Source organism: Lactuca serriola, chromosome 4 (assembly GCF_051521515.1).
Source record: "Lactuca serriola cultivar US96UC23 chromosome 4, Lser_US96UC23_V15, whole genome shotgun sequence".
NCBI lineage: Eukaryota > Viridiplantae > Streptophyta > Magnoliopsida > Asterales > Asteraceae > Lactuca > Lactuca serriola.
Window position 1 is genome coordinate 31,672,471 of NC_136411.1, and position 22,082 is coordinate 31,694,552.

Consider the following 22,082-nt stretch of genomic DNA (forward strand, 5'->3'; position numbering starts at 1 on the left):
GCTTTGTGGATGAGACTAGACGAAGAAAACCGCCATACCTTAAAAACCTTGATAACTTCTCCTCCGTAATAAAAGGATGAACAGTAGGGATCTTCAACAAATTTGAGCATGTATGAACATCTCTTACTCCATTTATGTGTAGCTCTAAAACATCAAACATCCTTTATTTGGAAAACTTCTCCTGATTTGAATTTGCAAAATTGAGAGTTTCAAATATTTTTCATCCTTTTCTTGTTCTTGTATGTGACTTTTATTTCCACTTTTGGTTTTGGTATACATCTACTACCTTCGACCTATCATTTCAGCATCTAGGGATACAGTTCATCTCCCCCCCCCCCATTAAATAGCATGTGAACTACAACTGTTCAATGAAATTCTTACATGAATTTGGAGTGCATTTTGAGTATATCAATCTCCCTCTGTTCATAATCGGTGAGCTCTCTCTCTCTCTCTCTCCAATTTTCTTTATTCAGTCCAGGTGTAACAAACTCAGCCTAATTGTGCATTAGTTAAGTTTCTCACCATGTTATAGATATAATTCATTGGGTAAAGAAATTGTTGATTACTGATTTTGGGAATATGGGCATCTGATTCACATTTCAAGTTCTATGTGAACAAGTAGTTTGCATGTTCAAACCTCAAATGAACTATTAAAATCAACAAAATGTTAATTATGATTAAAGCACATAGCTATTATTATTGAGAAATTCCCACTTCATGTGTGGGTTTCTCTGAGAAATCCTCATGTTCTAGTGCTCAAAATTTATGTGATAATGTCTAAAGTTCATCATAGCTTACACATGAGTTTGCCTAGCCAATTTTTTTTTCCTTACTAAGACTATAAACAATGTATCAAGAACAAAGATATAAGTCATATAACACTAGTGGCTTCTTATTGGAAGAAGTTTGAAAAAATTGGAGTAGTATTTGTGTAAAATAAAATAAAGCCATAAGATTGTTAAAAGGATCACACCCCATGAAGTGACAAAGCTCAATTTAATGTCTGAAGAATATTATCTTTATGTCATTCACGTAGCTAAGGGGAAATGAAGACTTCCACATCTTCTTCCTTGTAAGTTATAATATGAATATCTCACTTTTTCATCCAATTACATGTCTAAAATTTCATCTCCTGTATCGTTATTGTTTTCAGATGTGCTATCATTCTTGTAAATTGCATTTTGAATTGTTCAAATCAGCTAGATTACCCTTGCAGTTTCAGTTTGAAGTTATCAAGAGGTTCTTAATCTCCTCTTATTCAATTCCCAATTTGAAATGAAATTAGGGTTTTTAGATTTACCCTAGTATCATTTCATTTACGTGTGTAATTTCTTAGAGGGAACAGAGTGCTCAAAGTTTCTCAATTGAAGTCCAGCTTTTAGGAATCCATTAGATCTGGGTAAATACAACTCCATCTTCTTCTTTTTACAAGAGTTTGATAATCTTATATATTTAGGTAGGTAAAGATTCATATTTAGCTCTGTAAAAGTTGCTAGTTATGTGGTATCCTTGGTAGCAAAATTATGTTGTAAAACCTTATTTTTTTTACATGATGTTTGCTTCACCTACTCCTTTCTTATGAGATGATCAAATATACCTTTAAATAAACACTCATAAATATTATATATTTATATCCCAAATTAATTTATAGAATCACAGGTTGATAAAGAACAACTCTACACACGTTATAGAACCACCTTCTTCTACTCCACAAGAAGATGAAGAGCAAGAACCTCTACCAGAGGAATTTGTACTTGTTGAAAAAACCTTGTCAGATGGCACAATTAAACAGATTATCTTCTCATCTGGTGGAGATGTTGACATATATGACCTTCAATCCTTATGCGATAAGGTAATTCCATACATGGATTCTTAATTTCCCATCTCAATATGTCATTTTATTATTATTTTTTATAAGGTTGGGTGGCCTTGAAGTGTTGTAGATTATTTATATATATATATATATATATATATATATATATATATATATATATATATATATATATATATATATATTTAATAGTTTTTTGCTAATATATTAGTTTTTGTCTCAGTTTTGGGGGAAGAATGAATATACAGACATCGAGCTTGATAGGGTGCGTGAAGAAGGAGCTACTTATGTCAAAAATTTTATTTATTAGTGATACCAATTTGATAATTACTTTTTGATGAATTTGGACCGTACTTTTGAATTTGACACTATAGTTTGTGTAAGCCTTTATATTTATATATATATATATATATATATATATATATATATATATATATATATATATATATATATAAAAGATATTTTATTTTGCGTTATTAGACATTAAATATGTAATTTAGTTTGATTTAAGATTTGCTAGAAATTTAGAATATATATATATATATATATATATATATATATATATATATATATATATATATATATATATATATATAACCATGACGTACAAAGTATGTCGTAAAAATATGTCAAAAATTATGTTGTACAAAACATATGTCGTAATTTGAAGTCGTAAATGTATGTCGAAAACGCATGTCGTATATGTGTTAATTGTTGGTCATAAAAGTCTGTCGTAAATTTTTAACAAACAAAATATCTATCATTTTCCTTTATGACATGACTTTCAATGACAAACATTGTGTTATGTATAGGCATTTATGATAGACATTTAAGGAAGACCTTTTTTCTAGTAATGATAGTTAGGTAATCAAGCAATCAAAAATGAAGTTGCCTCAGGTATGATCATTAACTTGTGCATTTGTTTACTTACATGTAATTCAAAGTACACAGATACTTCATTCAACTGACTCAAACCCATATACAAATAAGACTCTCTAATACTAGAGTCCATATAGTAACTTTACTACTTTGTGAGCTAAATATTGCCAATGATTAGAAACAATGGCTCAAATATTCAAAGAATTCTCATGTAAATCATTCATGCATATATACACATGATTTACCGGATCCACCATCTGTCAAAATCATCATCACTAGAACTATTATTCGAACAGAAAGCGAAAACAAGTAGTTCACGACCAAGCTCACAAACCATCCGTGGCCCAGCTAAAATATCACGGCACAAAGGGCATGCGGTGTGCTTATATTCAATACAACGATCCAAGCATCCTTTGTGAAAAAGATGATCACATCTCAGCACTCTAATCTCGTCATCTTCTTCTATCTTGGACAAGCACACAGCGCATTCCACAGACTCCTCCGAGCTCATCTTCTGGTGAAACTGTGTAGCTCCGAGCTGATGATGGTTTCCGACGACCTGATCAAGTTGTACTCTTTGCTGATAGAAAGAAAGATGAGTCAAGAAATCCCATGCCCATATCAAATAAGTAGCGATTGATACAACATAAGATGAAATTTTTGATTCAGGAAACATGTTTCTAAATGATATTGTCGAGAGAAGTGTTATGGATGTACAGATATATTGATTCATACATATATGATATAGTTATATATAGATATGGAGGGGCTACCCAATGGGGTGCTGGAGCGACTGATGGCGTATCTTTGTTGACCAGCCAACAAAGGAAATGATCAGAATATAATATATTTGCTGACAGAATTTGACTATAGTAATTCATTGTATTTTTTCTTCTTTTTCTTTTTTTAAATTCATTGTATTTTGTTCCATGCAGAAAGATACCCTCTTGTATATTCTATTGTATAAAAGAAGCTACCACCTCGCTACGTAAATGTTTTTTTTATTCACTACATTTTATTACTATTGTTATAGATTACTACATGTGGTTGATTATCGAAGTTTTAATTAAATAATTAATTTCGTACTAGTTAAGCTGTCAATTCTCTAATAGAATAAAGTTATAAGTATATTTTTTTCTTCCTTCCATTTAGGTTGTTATATTTTTTACATATCTAGGCAATATATGTTTACAAAAATATATTCCTTGTTAATTAACAAAATAAAGTAATATTAATTAACTATTTACTGATTTAGTATTTACAAAGTACATTAACTAAAAATCAACAAAATATTTATTGGAAAATATGTTGGGACGATTATTAAATTTTTCTTCATTTTAACTAATCTAGTTTTGCAATGATATAGTATTTTTCTTTTTATTAACTTTTGAAATATTCATGGTAATATGATATGACTCAAACATAAGGTAAACTTTAGTTTTCATTGTCCTACCAACCCCACCATCTACGCCTTCGTGTCTAACGATCGGCGAATCTATATATGGCCCCGGGTCCATGGACCCCAGACTCTAAGTCCCACCATTAATCTTCCAAAAAAAAAAGTAATAATTGCTTTTTAGGTTTAATAATTGGTACTAATTGTTAATCGGACCTTCTTGTTATAGTTTATCTAAGTTTTAATTGTTTCTATTTATTGGGCTCTTTGATAGGGTTTACTAAATTTCTGTTAGTTTGTTAAATTCTATTACACATTGGATCTTCTTGTAATGCTTTGTGCATCTCTGTCTGTTGCGTGTTCTACATGGAGCTTGTGAGAGCTTCTTAGTGCTTTTAACTTGTAGTTTTTAAGAAAAAGTTTTATTTGATGGTAGAAGATTTTATTTTAGCTTTTGTTTTAAATAAAAAAAATACTTGAATCAAACAAGAAGATGTTAGCTTTTCGGAGTTTTTTTTTTTTTTTTTGTTTTACACGTTTAAAAGTTAAAAAATATTTTTACAGAATATTTATATAAAAATAAAATCTAAAGCTTCAAACTACAACTAAATTTACCAAAAACTGTTAGATAAAATTTATATACATAATGCAATCCTTGTAAAATTCTATGATTGGATCCTCTGTCTTTTTATTTATAGGATATCTTATCCAGATAAACTTATTTGCGAAAAGTCAAAAAAAGGAGATTATGATTTGATGTTTTATTTTTGCTTTTTATTCCTATGTTAATTTTCAATGAATATTAGTTTTTTTTTTATACATTTTACTATATAATTATTTATATTAATTATAATCGGTCAATTATAAAACCATCTACAACAATTTATATCTATATCTATAATTATTTATATTTATATCTATCTATATCTATTTATATCTATATATACTTATAAAAAATCTATTTTTATTTACACCACATATATTTGAAATCTCCAAGATTTTGAATTTTCTTTCTAATAACTATTATAAATTAGTTAATTATGTTAAATTAATACAAAACATAAATTCTAATCATAAATTAACTAAACTACAATATTAAAATATCATATTTTATTTTTATTTATAAAATTATAATTTTAACTTTTGGGAAATTAAATATTCTCTTATTTTTTATGTCTACTATCTTTCTACCTATTTTAGATGGTAACAAGTGTTATTCAATTTAATTTAAATTTGATTGGAATATTAAATTTATGTACTTGTGATCAACTTAAATACTAGGAAGAAAAGTATGAACAAAATGTAGGAAGATATTTAATTTCTCTGAACTTTTTAACGTATTATAGTTAACTTATTAGTTTAGATATGTTGTCGTATGAGCAATTGTCAATTTAATGTCATAAATTTTGTATAATTTATGATTTTATGCAAAATAATTAAATTATTAACTTCAATATAATACGATTAACTTAAATCAAAATTTCAGTTAAATTTGAAAAAAATCAAGAGACTATTTTATAAATAGTTAAAAGTTATAAATTATAGTGTTAAACCTAAATTGTAATTCGAAACTAACAAAAAAAAAACATGAAACTATTTTTTATAATCATTAAGAATTTCCTAATAAATAGCTTAAAATAACATACAACAAGAATAGTTCAAGATATTATATAAAAAAATTATAATGTTATCTTTAAAAACCAAAACAATATTTATTGTTTTAAATAATTACAATAAAAGAAACCAACAATATTAATCAAATAAATTTTAAAAAAGTTAAACTTCTTAAACCAAATTAACATAATTAAGAGTTTCCAAATACATTATTTTAAATAACTTATAATAACAATAGTTAAACGTAACATAATATACAAAAATTATATTATTACCTTTAAAAACAAAAAAAAAGTTCAATTTTTTAAATAATTACAATGATAGAAATTAAAATCTTAAACAAATAAACTTTTTACAATCAATTAATCATAACAACAACTATAAATATCATTAAACCATATATTATATATAAGTTTCTTCATGTGCAACCCACATATAGAGGCAATTGAGATAATGGAGATTATAGAATTTTAATAGATGTATACATTATCATATAACTCAAAACAAATAATGTTTATACCAATTTTTTGTAAGATTAATTATATAAAAACTAATAATGTCATTGATATATTTAAAAAACATATATTTGTAAAGATTTCAAATATATTGTTGTATTATGCTCAACATGCGGGTATTCGTCTTATATATATATATATATATATATATATATATATATATATATATATATATATATATATACACACTACTTTATAATGCATTTATAAATGTAGGCTCCATAAATTTTAAGACTTTTATCTTAAAAACAAGGAGAAGGGATATCAACCTTTGAATGAAAAATTAAAGGGTAAGATAGTGATCCGTGTGAATACCAATCAACCAATCAAAATGAAAACAAACTTAATTTTAAGAGTGGCTTGGTTACACAAAAGCTGAACTTACAAAAATGTTCACCGGTTACAAGAAACCACACGGATCACCCTACTAGTCGTTGATCTGTTGCTTTCATCTAACGATTTAAACCGAAAGAACACGAATCGTCATACTTGTTCGTCTAAACCCCTTACTCTCTCTCTCTCTCTCTCTCTCTCTCTCACACACACAATCAAAAGCTAACAACCGATACAACACCCTTTGCCCCTACGACCATGAAATTTTGCTCACTTCATATCTCCTCCATCTCTTCCCATTCAACATTTTCAATCTTAGCCGGAGTCAATACCAGTTGTCGACACAATGATACCTACCCAATCTGCCATGACGAAGCACCATCACCTCTTCCACTACCTTCCTCACACTGAGATCCTCTCTCCTTTCGTCGTTAGAAAAACCCTAGCCAAAGTTCCTCAAAAATTAGTGAAATCGATGGTCCCTATGGTGTCTACTTCTGTTTCAACCTCCGACCTTCTACCTCTGGCCTGGGATTAGTTGTAATCGATGGCCTCTGTCTAAATCAGTGTGTATGTCGTTTTTTCTTGGATTTAGATCTACTTATAATATTCTTTTTTCTTCAAGTTTATGATTAAAGTTTTATTTTGAATAGGTTCTTGATTTGATCTATTTTAGCACTTGGAAAAATTGGATTCGATTTCCAAGTATATGACTTATTTAACTAGTGTTAAATGGATACATAAACTATGAGGTTTTCAAACTATGTGTCTATAAGACCTATTAAACTATGTGTGTATAGTGTAAAGTATTTGGATTATCTCTTTGTTGTGTGTATGTGTCCCTGATGGTTGATGGATCTGTGTTTGAATGTTACATCTAACTTTTATTTTGTCGTTAGGGTTTGATTGTCGAGATTCATTTTTATTTTGAAGAAAATAGAGGTTGGGTTTTGATTGAAAGTAAATGAGTATCGGTATTTATAGAGGTTGTAGAGGGTAAAAAAAATACATTTTAAATCATATAGCCGTTGGAAATAAGAAAAGGAAAAAAAATCAAATTTTACCATTTTTAACAGTTGTTTTCAAAAAAAAATCTATCCAATCCCCATTGGAGTGAGAACACAGCAAACCCTCCCCCTACTTCCTCCCCGCGCAGCGCTTCCCGCACCCCCGGTGCGGTGTTCATCGGAGCGGGAAACGCCCCGCCCCTCCTTCCCGCACCGGCTCCGTTCGGTCTTATACTTGAATGCAAATGTAGCAAAACAGATTTTTAGAATAAGTAAATTTCATGACACGTGTTCAAAGAACCTTAAATTAATAGCAAAAGAGGGGGAAAATTATAGATTAAGAGCCCTGATCTTCAAATCAGCAAATTTTCATAAAAATGATAAACCATAACAAAAATTGTTAATCGCACCTCAACTTCACGTGGAGCCACATTAAGTGTCCCTCTCTCCAGAGGGAACCAACGACCAGTCTTCGGGCAAATCAATGCGCCTTTCTCGAGGTGATGCTCAAGGAGTGTAATCGTGGAATCTTTAAAAACTCTTTGGAATCGATTACAGACGCGTCAAGACGTTCTTCAGGGAGCTTGGTGTATCCCAACATCTTTGAAGCATAGACTAGGGCTTCCCAATTGATATTGTAGAATGTTCGCTTGAGATAATCAGGGTCGAATCTTTCTTCCATTACGATGACTTTTTTTACTTCAATTTTGAGAGGGTAGTTGTTTGCTACTCCCTTGATCTGCGATTTGAGAATGTTGTGGGTTAATAGCATCATCTTCTTGTTCGCTTATATGGTGATGGTGTTTTGATTTTCAATTGTTCGGGGTTTAAATTTAAAAAAAAAAAAAAAAAAAAAAAAAAAAAAAAACATTTCAAGTTTGTTTGTATTTACACCCGGTTGGGTTTAAAATTGAGGAGAAGGTATTGAGAATAAAAAGTTTTTTTTTTCTTTTTCCTTTCCATTTTCTTCTTAAAAAAACTTAATAACAATAACAATTTGTAAAAAAACTCAAAAAGACATTATAATTTCTTTCATTTTCCTTCTTAAAAAAAAAACTCAAGAATACAATTTTCCTCTCTTGTGCTACCCTTTCTTTCCTTAAAAAACTCAAGACAATGCGTAAATGAATAAAAAAATCATAGACCAAACTAATCACATACTTATTCGTGTAATGTTCGGGTTCCTAGGTTTTCTTCATCTTTGTTTTTTTCTTTAAATTTTAAAAAATGTGCAGGAATATGTGGTTTTTTCTAGGTTTTTGGTTGGAATTGGGGTTTCTTAGATCATATTGTTTTGATCAGTAAGAAATGTAAGGCTAAGGGGTAGGTCATCACCAATCCATTAGAAAAGTGTTGATAACTCAGGATTATGTCAGCTCCACTACATGCTCACTACCAAACCACTAGCCTTTGGAAATGGTTACAATTACATTTTATTTTTCATTTTTTTGTTGACTATATTAAATAAAAATTATAATTATTAAACATAAAAAATATTTGATAAACAAAAAGTACATTAAATTTAAAAAAAAAACATAATTTATAATAATTAATAACATTTATAAATAATGTGGTTACCACTCCATATTATTTATACTTTTTGCTTACTTAAATTAAATAAACGAAACATAATTTTAAAAAATAAATAAAATTTTTTAATCGTTTTTATAATTATATAAACACACATATGTATATATTCCACTAGTTTATAACTTGTGAGAACCACGGTTATAAAATTAATTAAACTTTCATATTAAAAAATCAAAATTGTTAATCCATTATTTTAAATAAATTATTATTTAAGATGTAGTTTTTTTAGTTATATAAAATTATAATTAGTGATTTAAATAAATACGTGAAGTTATATCACTTTATAATCTGTATTAATTTTATTTTATTTTTTAGTCTAATGTTATTAATTTAATATAATTAAAGTGAAAAAATTTAAATTTTGAAATTTAAAATTTAATGTAATTAGGATGAAAAATTTAAAATTTAAAATTTAAAATTTGAAATGAATAATTAATATGTTAACAAATAGTATAATAAGGAACATATAATATTAAGGAGTTGTAATATAATGACGTATGTCAAAAGAAAAATAAACATATTTATTTATTAGTACAACAATATTAACAAAACCATTCAAACCTACAAAAATATCAGCCCACTAAAAATATGTCTAGGCCATTTGAATTTAATTAAGCTCAATCTTTGTAATTTAAACCTTATTTCGCCTCTTTTCTTCTCTTTGGTGGTGGCCTCTTTTCTTTTTCTTTCTTGTTTTTGCACCACCCTTTATTTATGTAACTTTTTTTTTCCGGCGAGCCTCATTAAAGAATTTACGGCACCTTCCTTGGTGAACAACGACCATTTGACCTTTTGTCAAGGCCAGATGATGGGCGACCGCCCAGGACCCACATCTTCAGGGGCCAAAATTTCTGGGTTATATAATGTATATATAGAAAAAATATATATATTACCTAAATGTTTTTAAGGCCTAAAGTTGATTCAAACTCAAATTAGCTCAAAAGATAAACAATTTGGTTTGGTTATTGTTGCAAATTAAACACTCCTATAGTGAAGAGTAAATGATTTTTTTTTTGAATATTTATTATATTTGTCTTTGAGGGTCCATTTTTTTTTCTTTTCGCTTTGGCCCCTCTATGTTTGGACCGCCCTGCCATATGGAATAAACGAATCCCATTGGTTGTTTGCAAAGCTATTCCCTCATTGGTTGTCTTTGCCCGTGGAGCCGGTCACGCCACAACACACCCACACTCCTTGGGGACAGTGTTCACGTGTGGACAAAGATGTCACATCAACCTTCACGTGTGGTTTTGTCTCCCATACCGGATGGCCTAATTGTTATTATGGTGTTTTATTTTGGTATTAAGTGGAATGTATTTTTGGTTGTTAAAGTATTGATTTTTTCTAGGAATTTTCTAAACTTGTATGTTAGTAGTATTATCATAATGTGAGTATTAAGTGGAAAAAAAGTTAATTTTTCTTTTATTTTCTTCTTCTTCTTAAATAAAACTCCAAAACACACTTTATTATTTTTTTTCCCTTCCTCTTCTTAAAAAACACTAAAGAATAAAGTTTTTTTTTCTTTTTTCCTTCCGATTTCTTCCTTAAAAAACTCAACAACGGTTTGTAAATGATACTCAAGACGACATGTTAATTTCTTTCATTTCCTTCCTCTCTGTAACGCCTCGTTCCCAAGTTTAACAAAAGAAAAGAAGAGAAGAAAAAAAAAGTCATGAGAGAAAAGAAGAAAAATGAAAGGAAAACAAAATTTTCTTTTGTTCCCGAGTTGGAGAGAAGTGGAAGGAAAATTAAACATTTTGTTCTTTCTTTCCAAATCCTCCCAAATCGGAAGAAAAGTTAGGAGGGAAAGTGATCATCTCATTTCCCTCCACTTCCTTCCATTTCCCTCCTTTAATGAAACTCAAGAACACCAATTTCTTTTATTTTCTTCTCATTTCCACTCATTTTCTTTCCTTTCTCTCATTAGGTTGAACTCGCGAACGGGATGTAAAAGAAAACTCAATAACACAATTTTCCTCTCTTGTGCTTCCCTTTCTTTCCTTAAAACACTCAAGACATTGTGTAAATGAATAAAAATCATAAACCAAACTAATCACGTACTTATTTTTAGGGTGACAACCATGTAATGTTCGGGTTCCTAGGTTGTTTTATTCTTTGTTTTTTTTTTTGAAAAATATGCAGGCATACGTGGGTTTTTCTAGGTTTTTGGTTGGAATTGTGGTTTCTGTAGACTTTCGTATTGTCTTGATCAGTAAAAAAAATGTAATTATTGTTATGGTGCTTTATTTTGGTATTAAGTGGAATGTATTTTTGGTTGTTACTTGTTAAAGTATTGATCTTTCCTAGCAATTTTCTAAACTTGTATGTAATTGGTGTTACCACAATGTGAGTATTATGACCATTCAAAAAAAACTTAAAAATTGACCATAAATTGCATAGACACTAAAGAATTAGAAAGCATAGTGTTTGTGTAGACACTAAAGAATTAGAAAGCATAGTGTTTGTGTTGACCATTTCCAGATAGGAATGTAAAAAGCCTATTGCAGTTTGATTGTAAAAACTAAGGTTACTAAGCATACAATACAATGAAAACAAACATGATGTTGACCAAAACATACCATAATTTTAAGTTAACCATCCAACCGAAAAGGCATAGTTGCTAATGTGTTTAATCCAATATTCAGTAACTTAACTATTATATCAAACCATCATACTAAACCTAATTTAAATACCAACACCATTGTCTAAATTAAACACACAAAAACCAAAGTTAAAACCCAAACATTGTCTTAGACCTAAACTACATCCCACCAAACCTAACTGCCATGGTTCCTCTTTTATCTGGATCCTCTTTCTTTATTACTTGGTCTTCCTTGCCCCTTGCAACTCCTTGAGTTGTGTCCTTTGTTATGGCACTTGCTACATATGACGATGATGAACTTAATTAAAAGTTTAGTGGCTTGACTTATAGTCCAACGACCTTGGGTAGCAGTTTCATCATCACCATACTCCTCTTCTTCGATCTCCCAACCTTATATATACATAGTACATCATTAACCATGAAATACTGTCTTAGTATTAAGATGATGATAAATAAACTTTTACAATGTTGTGATGTTTAGGAGATGTAAATGTAGTTAGGCGATCAAACTTAGGTCACATATCGCTACCATTGATTGGTCAATCCTAAAGTTGTACATTTCTCTCCACATTCTCAACTTATAACATAGGTGAACCTAATCTTTTGGTTTTCCAACTTCTTGTCCATGTTCATCCATGTCATATAGGGCAACTACTAAGGGATCCCAATGATGTCTTACTTTTTGCAACTACAAGTCATTTATAATGCTCTTTAGTTTGTGACCCACAAGTTCATATTTACTTAGCAATACAACATATTTCTTGTTTATTGTATATTATTTCCAAATGGCTCTCACTTGTGCTAGGGAAAGAGAAGGTCAATTGCACCTATAGTGATAAACGTCTAGCAAAACTATGTTTCCCCTAACCAAACACAAATGTTTGTCTCCATAAAGCTTCTATCAACTCTTAATGGTAAATGACTTGTACTTTTTATATCCCTTTATTCTTATATCATTGAACATGAAACATGGATCGAATCCTTCTCATATAGATTCAATACTGGTTTCTTGATATATGAATATAAATAAGATCATCAATGCTCAAATCTATCTAGTTTGTCAAAGGCCCAACCGACCGATACGATACGCCAAAAATTATAGGAACAAATTTCAATATTGGTTGTATTTGTTCATTACCAAGTTTCATATAGCATCTTATAGCAGTCTTTATGTCTACTTCGTTTAGATTAGTGTTTGACTAGATCAAGACATAATTATATGCTCGATCAAAAGCCAACATACACCACATGTCTACGGATACTAAAAATCGTTTCAATTTCAAGATTCACTTAATAATGACACCGATTTATGAATGGACATCCAAAAGGCTGAAATTTTACAACTAAAAATTGTTTTTATTATACAACAAATATTAAATAAAATAATTAATTTCTATAACCCTATACATCCACTATCCAAATTTACAATGTACAAACAACAATCTAAATCAAAATACATTATGTACCCCAAAATCATCTCTCAAGATGACGATCCAAATTATACAAATTATTATCTCTTGCTACCGAACGAGCAGTCAACCCCACAGTCATCCTTGGCCTTATCGACCTTTGTCTAACCATATTACAATACTCAGGATCTTCACCATGACCTTCATGCCTTATCCATTGCACCATTCCATGGTACCCCGGAAAGAACCTCATTTGAATCGCCTTAATACTAAAATACGGTATCAAAGAAGCAATCACTACAAAAAGAGTCACAACCCAATACGAAGGAGAAGGTGCAAGTGTTTCCACAAAGACTTCATATGCAGTAGTTGAAATGGAGGCTGGGAGTGCACCATAAGCTAACAGGAAGAGGTACCACAGGAGCACACCTCCCCAGATGAAGATGTGTTGGATTAAGGTGAAGTAACTAACGGCTAATGCCATCTGGCAGTTGACTACCCATACGATGCATGTGTACAATGTGGCCCCCACAATCTCCATCCCAGCTGTTTTTCCATTTTTGTTGTATGATTCGGGGTTTAAGGCTGTGATACAGAGGAAAAAGATGATTATGCCACTTATTAGCCCGTTGAGCATCCAGCTGAAGATTCTACGCCATCTGAAGAGTGTGTTTTGTACACCTTCTTGGTATAGCAAAGGGAACTGTAAAAAGAATAAAATGATGTTTAATAAATATTTAATAAAATTATGCAAAAAGTTAGGACTTAAGGGGGAATTTCCCTAAGTTTATCTAGTAAGTATTTCATTTTGTATCAACTCAATAAGTAACATACAAATATAGTTTATCGGATAAAGTGGCTGAATGGATAATGATGTCTGGATAAAATGTTGTATATGTATATGTATACATATAATATGTTTCTTTTTTAGATTGAATAAACCGTTAAAGTGCCTGAACAAGACTAAATGACCATTTTACCCTTACATTCCAACAAACAATTTATTTTAACAATATTCATCAGTTATAACATGAGTAGTCGGGAGGAAAAATGAAAGGCAAATAGCTAAATGTTAGTGCCTCAATAGATTAAGTCATGTTTTTTTTTTGGTTTAGCCATTAAGTCAAAAAGAAAGAGTCATGTATAGTTGTCCAGATTAAATACTTAACTCATTAAGCCCATTAAGTCAAAAAAGAAAAAAAAAACCCTAATAAGTCTTGTCTCCATTAAATCCATTAAATAAAAAAGATACAATATTTGAATTTTCAATACCTTGAGACAAAATCGAGAAGATACATCTTGATCAAATACTCCCAATGCAATGACAGGAAGCGATGTGAAGAAGACATTGTAAAGAGACAAATACCAATCATTATACGCAGGTTGAGCTGAGAATGATGCATAAGCTTCATACAAGAAAATCGTGGTTCCAAATACGATGTTTTTATAGAAAAAATAGCATATCTGCAAAAATTAAACCAAGAAAATCAATCAAATATTCAATATACGACATACCCTTGTGCATCAAATTTGGGGAAATTACAGAATTCTTACCATTGAAGAAATTCTTCGGTAAGACCAATGTCCGTGGACTAATAGCAATCGTTCCAAAAACCGGAATTGAGCAATTGAGATGTCGCTCGACATAACCGCCTGCATTCCCTCAACTCCACTGATTCCGATTCCGATGTCGGCTTCTTGAATCATTCCGACATCGTTAGCTCCATCGCCGATTGCTAATGTCGTCTTTCCGGTTCCCTCTTTAACAAGTCGTGTAACCAATGCCTTTTGTTTTGGCGACGAACGACAACAAATAACAGAGGCACATCCAACTGCAAGTTCTAAAAACTCGTTTTTTGTGTCATCGTTTAAAGCATACGCAAGAGATTTTCCATCAATGATCAAAGCATATGCCTCAGACTTTGAACCTTTCATCTGAGCCATTCCTTCTGATATCTGTTTCTCAACACTAGCTTTCGAAACCTATAGGACAAATTTGTAATTCGCAATCAAGAAACTATTTGGTAAAATCTTTAATTCTGTACTTGAATGTTAAATTGTTAACAATGTAAACGATTAGCAAGCTCATTCACCTTCGCAATGACATTTTTATCCCCGGCTTTTTCTGCTTCTATGATTTCCGGCGACTCCAATGTTATTACTATCTGTTTCATTCCTTGTCTAAGCAAACTACAAGCAAAACTGCAAAAAGCGAAAACAAAATTTGTTATTTAACTTCAAAATTGACAAGATTTATATTCTGATTTTCGATATCTATGTTCAATTGCGTTACGAGTGATGAAAAGTTAAAGTTTTGAAGATCAAGAAAATATTAAATCAACAAACAGAGTATGAATAAAAGTAGGTAAAGCTTACCCTATATTAATGGCTGTTTCCATTTTATCACCAGTTAAAACCCATATCTTGATTCCAGCTTGAGCAAGTTTGTCAATGCATTCTGGAACCCCTTTTTGCAGTTTATCCTCAACAGCAGTTGCTCCAAGAAGTATCAAATCTTTCTCAATCTCATCTGTAACTTCACTTATCAAATCATCTCTTTCTGCACTAACTGAGTTTTTAGCTTCTGTGAATTTCTCATTGAATTCTTTGTATTCTTTGTCATTGAGTTCACGATATGCAAGTATTAAAGTCCTTAACCCTGCATCCGCATATTCATTCACATGTTCTCTTGTTTTCTCTTCGAATTCTCTCCCGTTTTTTGATAGTCTTTCAAACATCACACTGAAAAAAAAAAAAACAGAAAATGAATAAAAGAGTAAATGACCATTTTACCCTTACATTCCACAAACAAAGACAGTTGTTTACTAACCTGTCAGCACCTTTAGAAAGTAATAATAGCTTTCCTTCATCATCCCTTATAATAACAGACATTCTCTTTCGTGTACTATTAAACTCTAGAACATTCAAAAGTTCATATGATCTGTAAAATAACAAATAATTAAACATAAGTATACTTTAAATTCGATAATAAAAGTTACCCATAAAACAAAAAGAATAAGATCAAACCTTTCGACATTTGTCTTCGATTTAGGATCAAACTCCATAAAACAGACACTTGTGTGTGTCCTTTTATAGAATTGAAACCCGAGTTCTCGAGCTGCAATCACGAAAGCTGCTTCATCAGGTGACTCAGCTTCATAAGTCACTTTCCCTGTTTCTTCATCCACATCAGGTATGGCTGTATGACAAATTGCTAATAATCGAAGAAACTTTTGTATCACTTCAGAATGTGGTTCATGAGCCCATCTCCCATTTGTAATCCTTTCATCTTCAAAGTTGTATCCTTTCACTGATAAATGAGAAAACGCATCTTTTTCATCTTCAAGAAATCGAAATGGAGACCCTGATTTTTTAGCCATGGCTCTTTCAACTTCTGTAACTTTACGCCCATAAGCTGTCCCTGCTACTGAGCATTTGATGAACTCCATTGAGTTCATTGTCAAAGTTCCTGTTTTATCTGATAAAATTGTATCAATTTGACCAAGTTCTTCGGTCAAATTTGATGTTCTAGCATGCGCGGGTTTATCAGATTCTTCATCGTACATATCAATGTCGTTGTTGATGAAAATCGTCTGCAATACTTTCACCATTTCAATTGAAACATACAGAGAGATGGGAATTAAGTAGCTGTATAGCATCACTGCTGTGAGGAAGTGATAGATTGCTGCCATGGGAGCTCGTTCAGGATCAAAGAAGATATCAGAATCGTCTGGTCTTAAATACCATCTTTTCATTCGATCACCATCTAAATCGTCTCTAGTTACAATCCCAAAATAGATCGACCCTACAAAAGCCATTAGAAACAAGACGAAGAACAAGAAATAGATGATGTTATCCATTCGTCTCTCGATTCTGCTTCTTTTTGAAGGTGGGTCCGTTGAATTTTGGATGACTTTCGTGTCATGACCAGTGAAGATCACGGCGCCATAGATGTAATCTGTGTTTCGAAGCTTGGAATCTCGTAAAAGAAGCTGTTGAGGTGAAAGTGGATATCGTTGTTCTTGAAACATCATTGTTCCAACGAAAGTGTATAAACTCGCGTTTGGATCTTCGCATCTTACTGTAGCTTTGAAGTTGTTAAATTTTGAATCTTCGTTGATTGAAGAAGTTACGTCTAATGATTGTTTTAACTTCAAATTCGTTTCGCCATCTAGATTCATCGTTTCAACGTAACAGATTGCGTCATCGTAGCTTGATGAAAGCAAAAGAAGATCAGCAGGGAAGAATTCGTCTTTTTCTACTTTCACTATATCACCCACTCTTAGTTTCTTCCATTGGCTCGATTCGAAAACTCCACCACCACGATGAACTTTAACTTTTCGATTATTAACCTCATGATCCTGATAAAAGAATTGAAATTTCGAAATTAAATGAGGTTTAACTTTCTATATCATGAAATTAATCATCAAATATCTAAATTTCAAACTTATGGACATACCTGCTGTTGTCTTTGCCAATCTTCGATCCCTTCTTTCACCATTGTAGCACCAATGACGATAATAAGAGGAAGAACAGCACTAACAGGTGAATAAGGAGCTAATGGTGTAAAAGCTAAGATCCCAGTAACAAGAAAGTAGAAATTAGCGACTCTTCTAAACTGTTCAAACAATGATTTTGGGAGAAATGTTACTGGTGTGTACTTTGTTAACCTCACATAATTATCGGCGTAATTTTGAATCACGTCCTCTGATCCACCATTTTCATTGCAATAAATAACCCTTGAAAACCCAGGCCCTCCAATCTGTGAATGATCATCTTCGAATGCACCTCTCCTAAATGAGTACATCTTGCTAAGATGCACCTTCTTTTTCCTCCCATGGGCCATTTTTACTGAAAATTCTTTCAGTAGAACTTGTTCTTACAAATACCCAGATGAAGAATCAATCGGAAACAACAAAAGAATGGTGTTTTTTACACCTTCGGATTGAAGGGGCTCAAGCAAGAATTCGGCACCCAGTAAAACCAAGAAAATAATAGATGAAGATGAACAGGTAAACCCCAGAAAAGGAGCTGTGTAAACCCACGAATTGTAATGAAATTAAATTAAAGGGGCCCCAAATTAAAGCTATGATGTTTATGGAGAAAGAATGAAAGAACAAATGTTTAGAAACTATAAACTGGTTGCCAAGTATATAAATGGAGTATAAAGAAGAACAAGAAGGAGATAAGAAAACGTGAGTCTTAGGACTTTTATGACAGACTAGAAGGTTTGAACGAGACTGGTTTTTCTTCAAATTAGGCTTAATAAACGCGCATGTCTGCCGTATGGAAAGTGTCAAATTACAGAATTTTCAACAATCACCAACCAAAAACATTGCAGTCTTCGTATATCATACAAAACGTCATAAACTCTAATTAAACATCTAGAAAACTTATTTTTCTTAAAATTAATATTTCTTCAAATATTTCGTTTTCATCATTTTCCCGTAATTAAAAAAATCGAAAGAAACTATAACATTTTTTCTAGAAGAACCTTTATATTTAATAAAAGAAAAATATATTTGAACTAATTTTTTCATTTTGCATCATAATTTTCTTTATTCATGTTGAAATATACGGTGTTTTTGGTGGTTTTCATCATTAGAATTGAAGTAAATATTAGATTATTTTTGGAACAAGGAGAAACACTTATGTATCCGATTTTTATTGGTAAAATATATATCAAAATCTATTTGCAATATGCTTAAAAATTAGGGTAAATGTCACTGTAGCTTTATGAAGTTTCATGATTTGGTTTAAATGGTCCCTTTTGTTTTTCTTGGCATTTAAGAGGAACAAAATGTAGTTTTACCGGCTAAAGTAGTTCAATGACCTATAATAACAGGTTCCTTAGCCTAGTCACACTCTAAGTCATGTAATGAGTTCATTCGGAGTCGACTCGCCCTACACGTCACCGAGTTGAGTCGAATCGGTTGCTTGGTCCCTAAGGGTCATTGTGGTCCCAATATATATAAAAGAGAGTGTTTAATAAAGCAAACCCTAATACATTATACCCATTTTCGGCCAAACAATTACCGACAAGAAGGAGACAATCCTTTTCACGAGAATCACGAGATGGCTACCCCACCACCGTCACCAGATTCGATCTCGTTAAATTCTCAAGACCGGATGAACTTCAGTGACATACACACAATTTTTTGCGATTATGGGGAGAGAATGGCAGAAACACAGGTGGAGATGGATCGCATTAAGGAGGAAATGGGGCGCGATTCTGTGATATCAAGGGTCGAAATGCTTTCCGTGCAGCGCCGATTAGACCGTCAGGATAAGAAGATGCAAGCTATGACAATTGTGCTGGTGGGACTGGTGGTGGTGACGCTTGGTTTTCTGGTGGACAAAATGCACACTCTAATGTAATCGTGCTTCTGATGTTGTTTGTTGACTCGCCCTTTGTCTGTGTTTTTTGTGTTAATCTGCAATATTGGCTATTAGGGTTTATGTGGATTAGTGTCTTTTTGGTGTAATCGTTTGAAGTGGAAGATGAAGTCCTGTGTTAGCAGGCATTTTGTATAAATCAATATGTAATCGTTGACTAAGCAATATATTAGTTTAACATTAAAATAAACTATGTTTATAACAGTAACCCTAGAATTGTCACCTTAGTTAATGAGATAGTTGGGGGTATTTTTGTCATTTGACATTGTACTCACCAATATATACCACCCATATAGATCCGTTACCATTTACTCTTTGTTATTTCTTGGTTGGCTTTCTCTCGGTCCAAATTGAAGGTATGAAGATGGAAGGAAGCTTCAAACCAGTAGCATGTTCCTCCGGGTATAATGCTATAATACGAACGTTAACAACTCGGAGCAACCCAGGTCGAGCCTTTTACGCTTGCCCCAAAAAGGTAAAAAGTGATTTTAATTTTTGTTTTACTGTTGCCCTGGATTTGAAAACTATTTGATGCGTAAATCATTTGTTTCTCACAAATATCTAATCTTAGGATCCCCGAAATGGGTTTATTTGTTGGGTAGATGAAGTTCATACAACGAGCACAACTGGTGAGACTATGATGATTGTAACTTTGCTTAGGTCAAATAAGAAGCTTCAATCCGATGTTTGGAAGCTTAAATTTAGTTTATTTGTTATTTGGGTTATTTTCTTTGTCATAATAGTGTACAAGTTGTAATTGGTTAAGAATGGTAATTTATTGATGATTTTTAATAATTTCGATAAATGTGGTTCTGTGAACCAAAAAGAGTTGTAATGAAAACATAGTTTTTGGCCCACTTTATCTTTAATATGCATGGACATACTATATTCGTAGATTAGTTTAGTGGACCACAATTGGGACCACATAAATATACAATAATACAGAAACTTATTAACACAACCATGCACGTTCGTTACATAATATGGACATGCATATCGGATCTCAAATAACATAACCACAAACATATAGGTAACAAAATCCAGATATAAAATAAACAAGCATCAAACATCCATACGTAAATCCAAGCACATCCAACAAACATCCATAACTAAATCCAAGAACATCCAACAACTTAAACACAAAACAAACACATTATCCTTATTCAATATCTAGTGGATTAGCACTAGTATTGCCTTCTCCATTCTTTCCTTCAACCCTTTTACCCAACTTCTTTTTTATAATCCTTTCAGAATACTTCCTTTTCCTTGTAGTGTCTTTTCCTTTAGGTTGTTTTCTAATACCTCCTTCACATTTGTTACCCCCTTCATTGGTTTTTGTTCCACTTCCTCATCCACCTCCATTACTGCCTTCGTTTGTTTTTGTTCCACTACATCCTTCACCTGGATTACTGCCTTCATTTTTTTTGTTCCACTACCTCCTTCACCTCCATTCCTTCCACCATTGTCTTTCTTTTTCCTTTTGACCTTAATTTTTTTGGGCTTGTCAACTTTAGGACATGTAACCTTGTTATGTCCAGCCTCTTTACACACACTGCATAAAATTCTCTTTCCAACCTTTGAGACCGTGTGCCTTATAGCCTTTTCACTTAGGTCCTTTCTTCTATTTACTTTAGGTCTGTTTGGCAATTTTCTCCTCAAAGGTGGTAGTGGTGGACTATAGCTATTACATGGCCACATATTGCTCCCGTTCATCCCCTTCATTGGATATTTGTAACTGTTCCTGTAAAATGCTCTAAAGTACATTGGATCCACATAACTTCCAACATCCCTGTTAAGAAAGGAAATGGTTATAACTGAATGCACACAACCATAGCCATTCAGTTGCCACACTCTACACGAGCAGGTCTTTTTGTCTAAATCCACCACGTAAGACTCAGCCAAGTTTCTCGTCTCGAACTGGTTTAAACCAGTTGGTAGAACCTGCCAGTATCTAAACACATTGGATGGAAGTTAGTTTATGTTTAAAGTAATCAAACTAAAGATATTAAATATTTACCTTTGAGCTTTTTTAAGTTTATTAAGTAATGTTGTAATTGCAGGACATGGTTTAAACTCAGGCCATGCACTACCTTTCATGCTCAAATTAAACTGCCTTTCCATAACATACAATCTAATTTCCTCAAGCATTGTGATAATTGGTTTTTTCCTTGCCTCTCTTATGACATTGTTAAAACTTTCAGATAGTCCATTTTCTACTGCATCACACATCCTACCCTCCTGAAAGAAAGTTATGCAGCATGATTTAGGGTTCTTCTCCATAAGGTATTCAAAGGTTGCAGGATTCAAAATTTGGATTTCCTTCATTGCTGCATTAAACAAAGGCTCGGTGGATGCCTTGCATGCCCTCCAAAACATCTTCTCATAATGCACTCCTGTAAATCTTTTCCTAAAGTTGGCTAAAATATGCCTTGCACACTGCCTATGTTTTGCAGTAGGCAAAATTTCTTTCACAACTTCCAACAAACCCTACACCAAAAGTAAAATTATTA

General features: G+C 32.0%; 2 protein-coding genes and 1 pseudogene across 2 annotated transcripts; all 3 read right to left on the bottom strand.

Annotated features, from left to right (window-relative positions):
* Positions 1-2,951: 2,951 nt before the first annotated feature.
* On the bottom strand, positions 2,952-3,386 carry LOC145098176 (E3 ubiquitin-protein ligase ATL4-like). The gene has a single exon (XM_079035841.1). It carries the CDS (start codon positions 3,384-3,386, stop codon positions 2,952-2,954), a length of 435 nt encoding a protein of 144 aa, XP_078891967.1.
* Positions 3,387-8,056: 4,670 nt separating this feature from the next.
* On the bottom strand, positions 8,057-8,350 carry LOC145098177 (multifunctional methyltransferase subunit TRM112 homolog A pseudogene; annotated as a pseudogene).
* A 4,752-nt stretch (positions 8,351-13,102) lies between these two features.
* Positions 13,103-18,429, bottom strand: LOC145101274 (putative phospholipid-transporting ATPase 9). Its single transcript, XM_079038453.1, has 8 exons — positions 17,636-18,429; positions 16,204-17,537; positions 16,007-16,117; positions 15,553-15,918; positions 15,270-15,378; positions 14,731-15,159; positions 14,449-14,640; positions 13,103-13,879 (listed from the first exon to the last, which is right to left on the bottom strand). The coding sequence occupies exons 1-8, from the start codon at positions 18,020-18,022 to the stop codon at positions 13,241-13,243; spliced, it is 3,567 nt and encodes a 1,188-aa protein (XP_078894579.1). The 5' UTR covers positions 18,023-18,429; the 3' UTR covers positions 13,103-13,240.
* Positions 18,430-22,082: the final 3,653 nt, after the last annotated feature.

What these genes read in the sequence shown, in the direction of transcription:
- LOC145101274 (XM_079038453.1), bottom strand. Translation starts at nt 18,022, where the DNA reads ATGGCCCATGGGAGGAAAAAGAAGGTGCATCTTAGCAAGATGTACTCA. An exon ending in ATTGGCAAAGACAACAGCAG is followed by an intron (nt 17,538 to 17,635) that starts GTATGTCCATAA and finishes TTCTTTTATCAG; the next exon opens with GATCATGAGGTTAATAATCG. An exon ending in TCGAAGACAAATGTCGAAAG is followed by an intron (nt 16,118 to 16,203) that starts GTTTGATCTTAT and finishes GTTATTTTACAG; the next exon opens with ATCATATGAACTTTTGAATG.
- LOC145098176 (XM_079035841.1), bottom strand. Translation starts at nt 3,386, where the DNA reads ATGTTTCCTGAATCAAAAATTTCATCTTATGTTGTATCAATCGCTACT.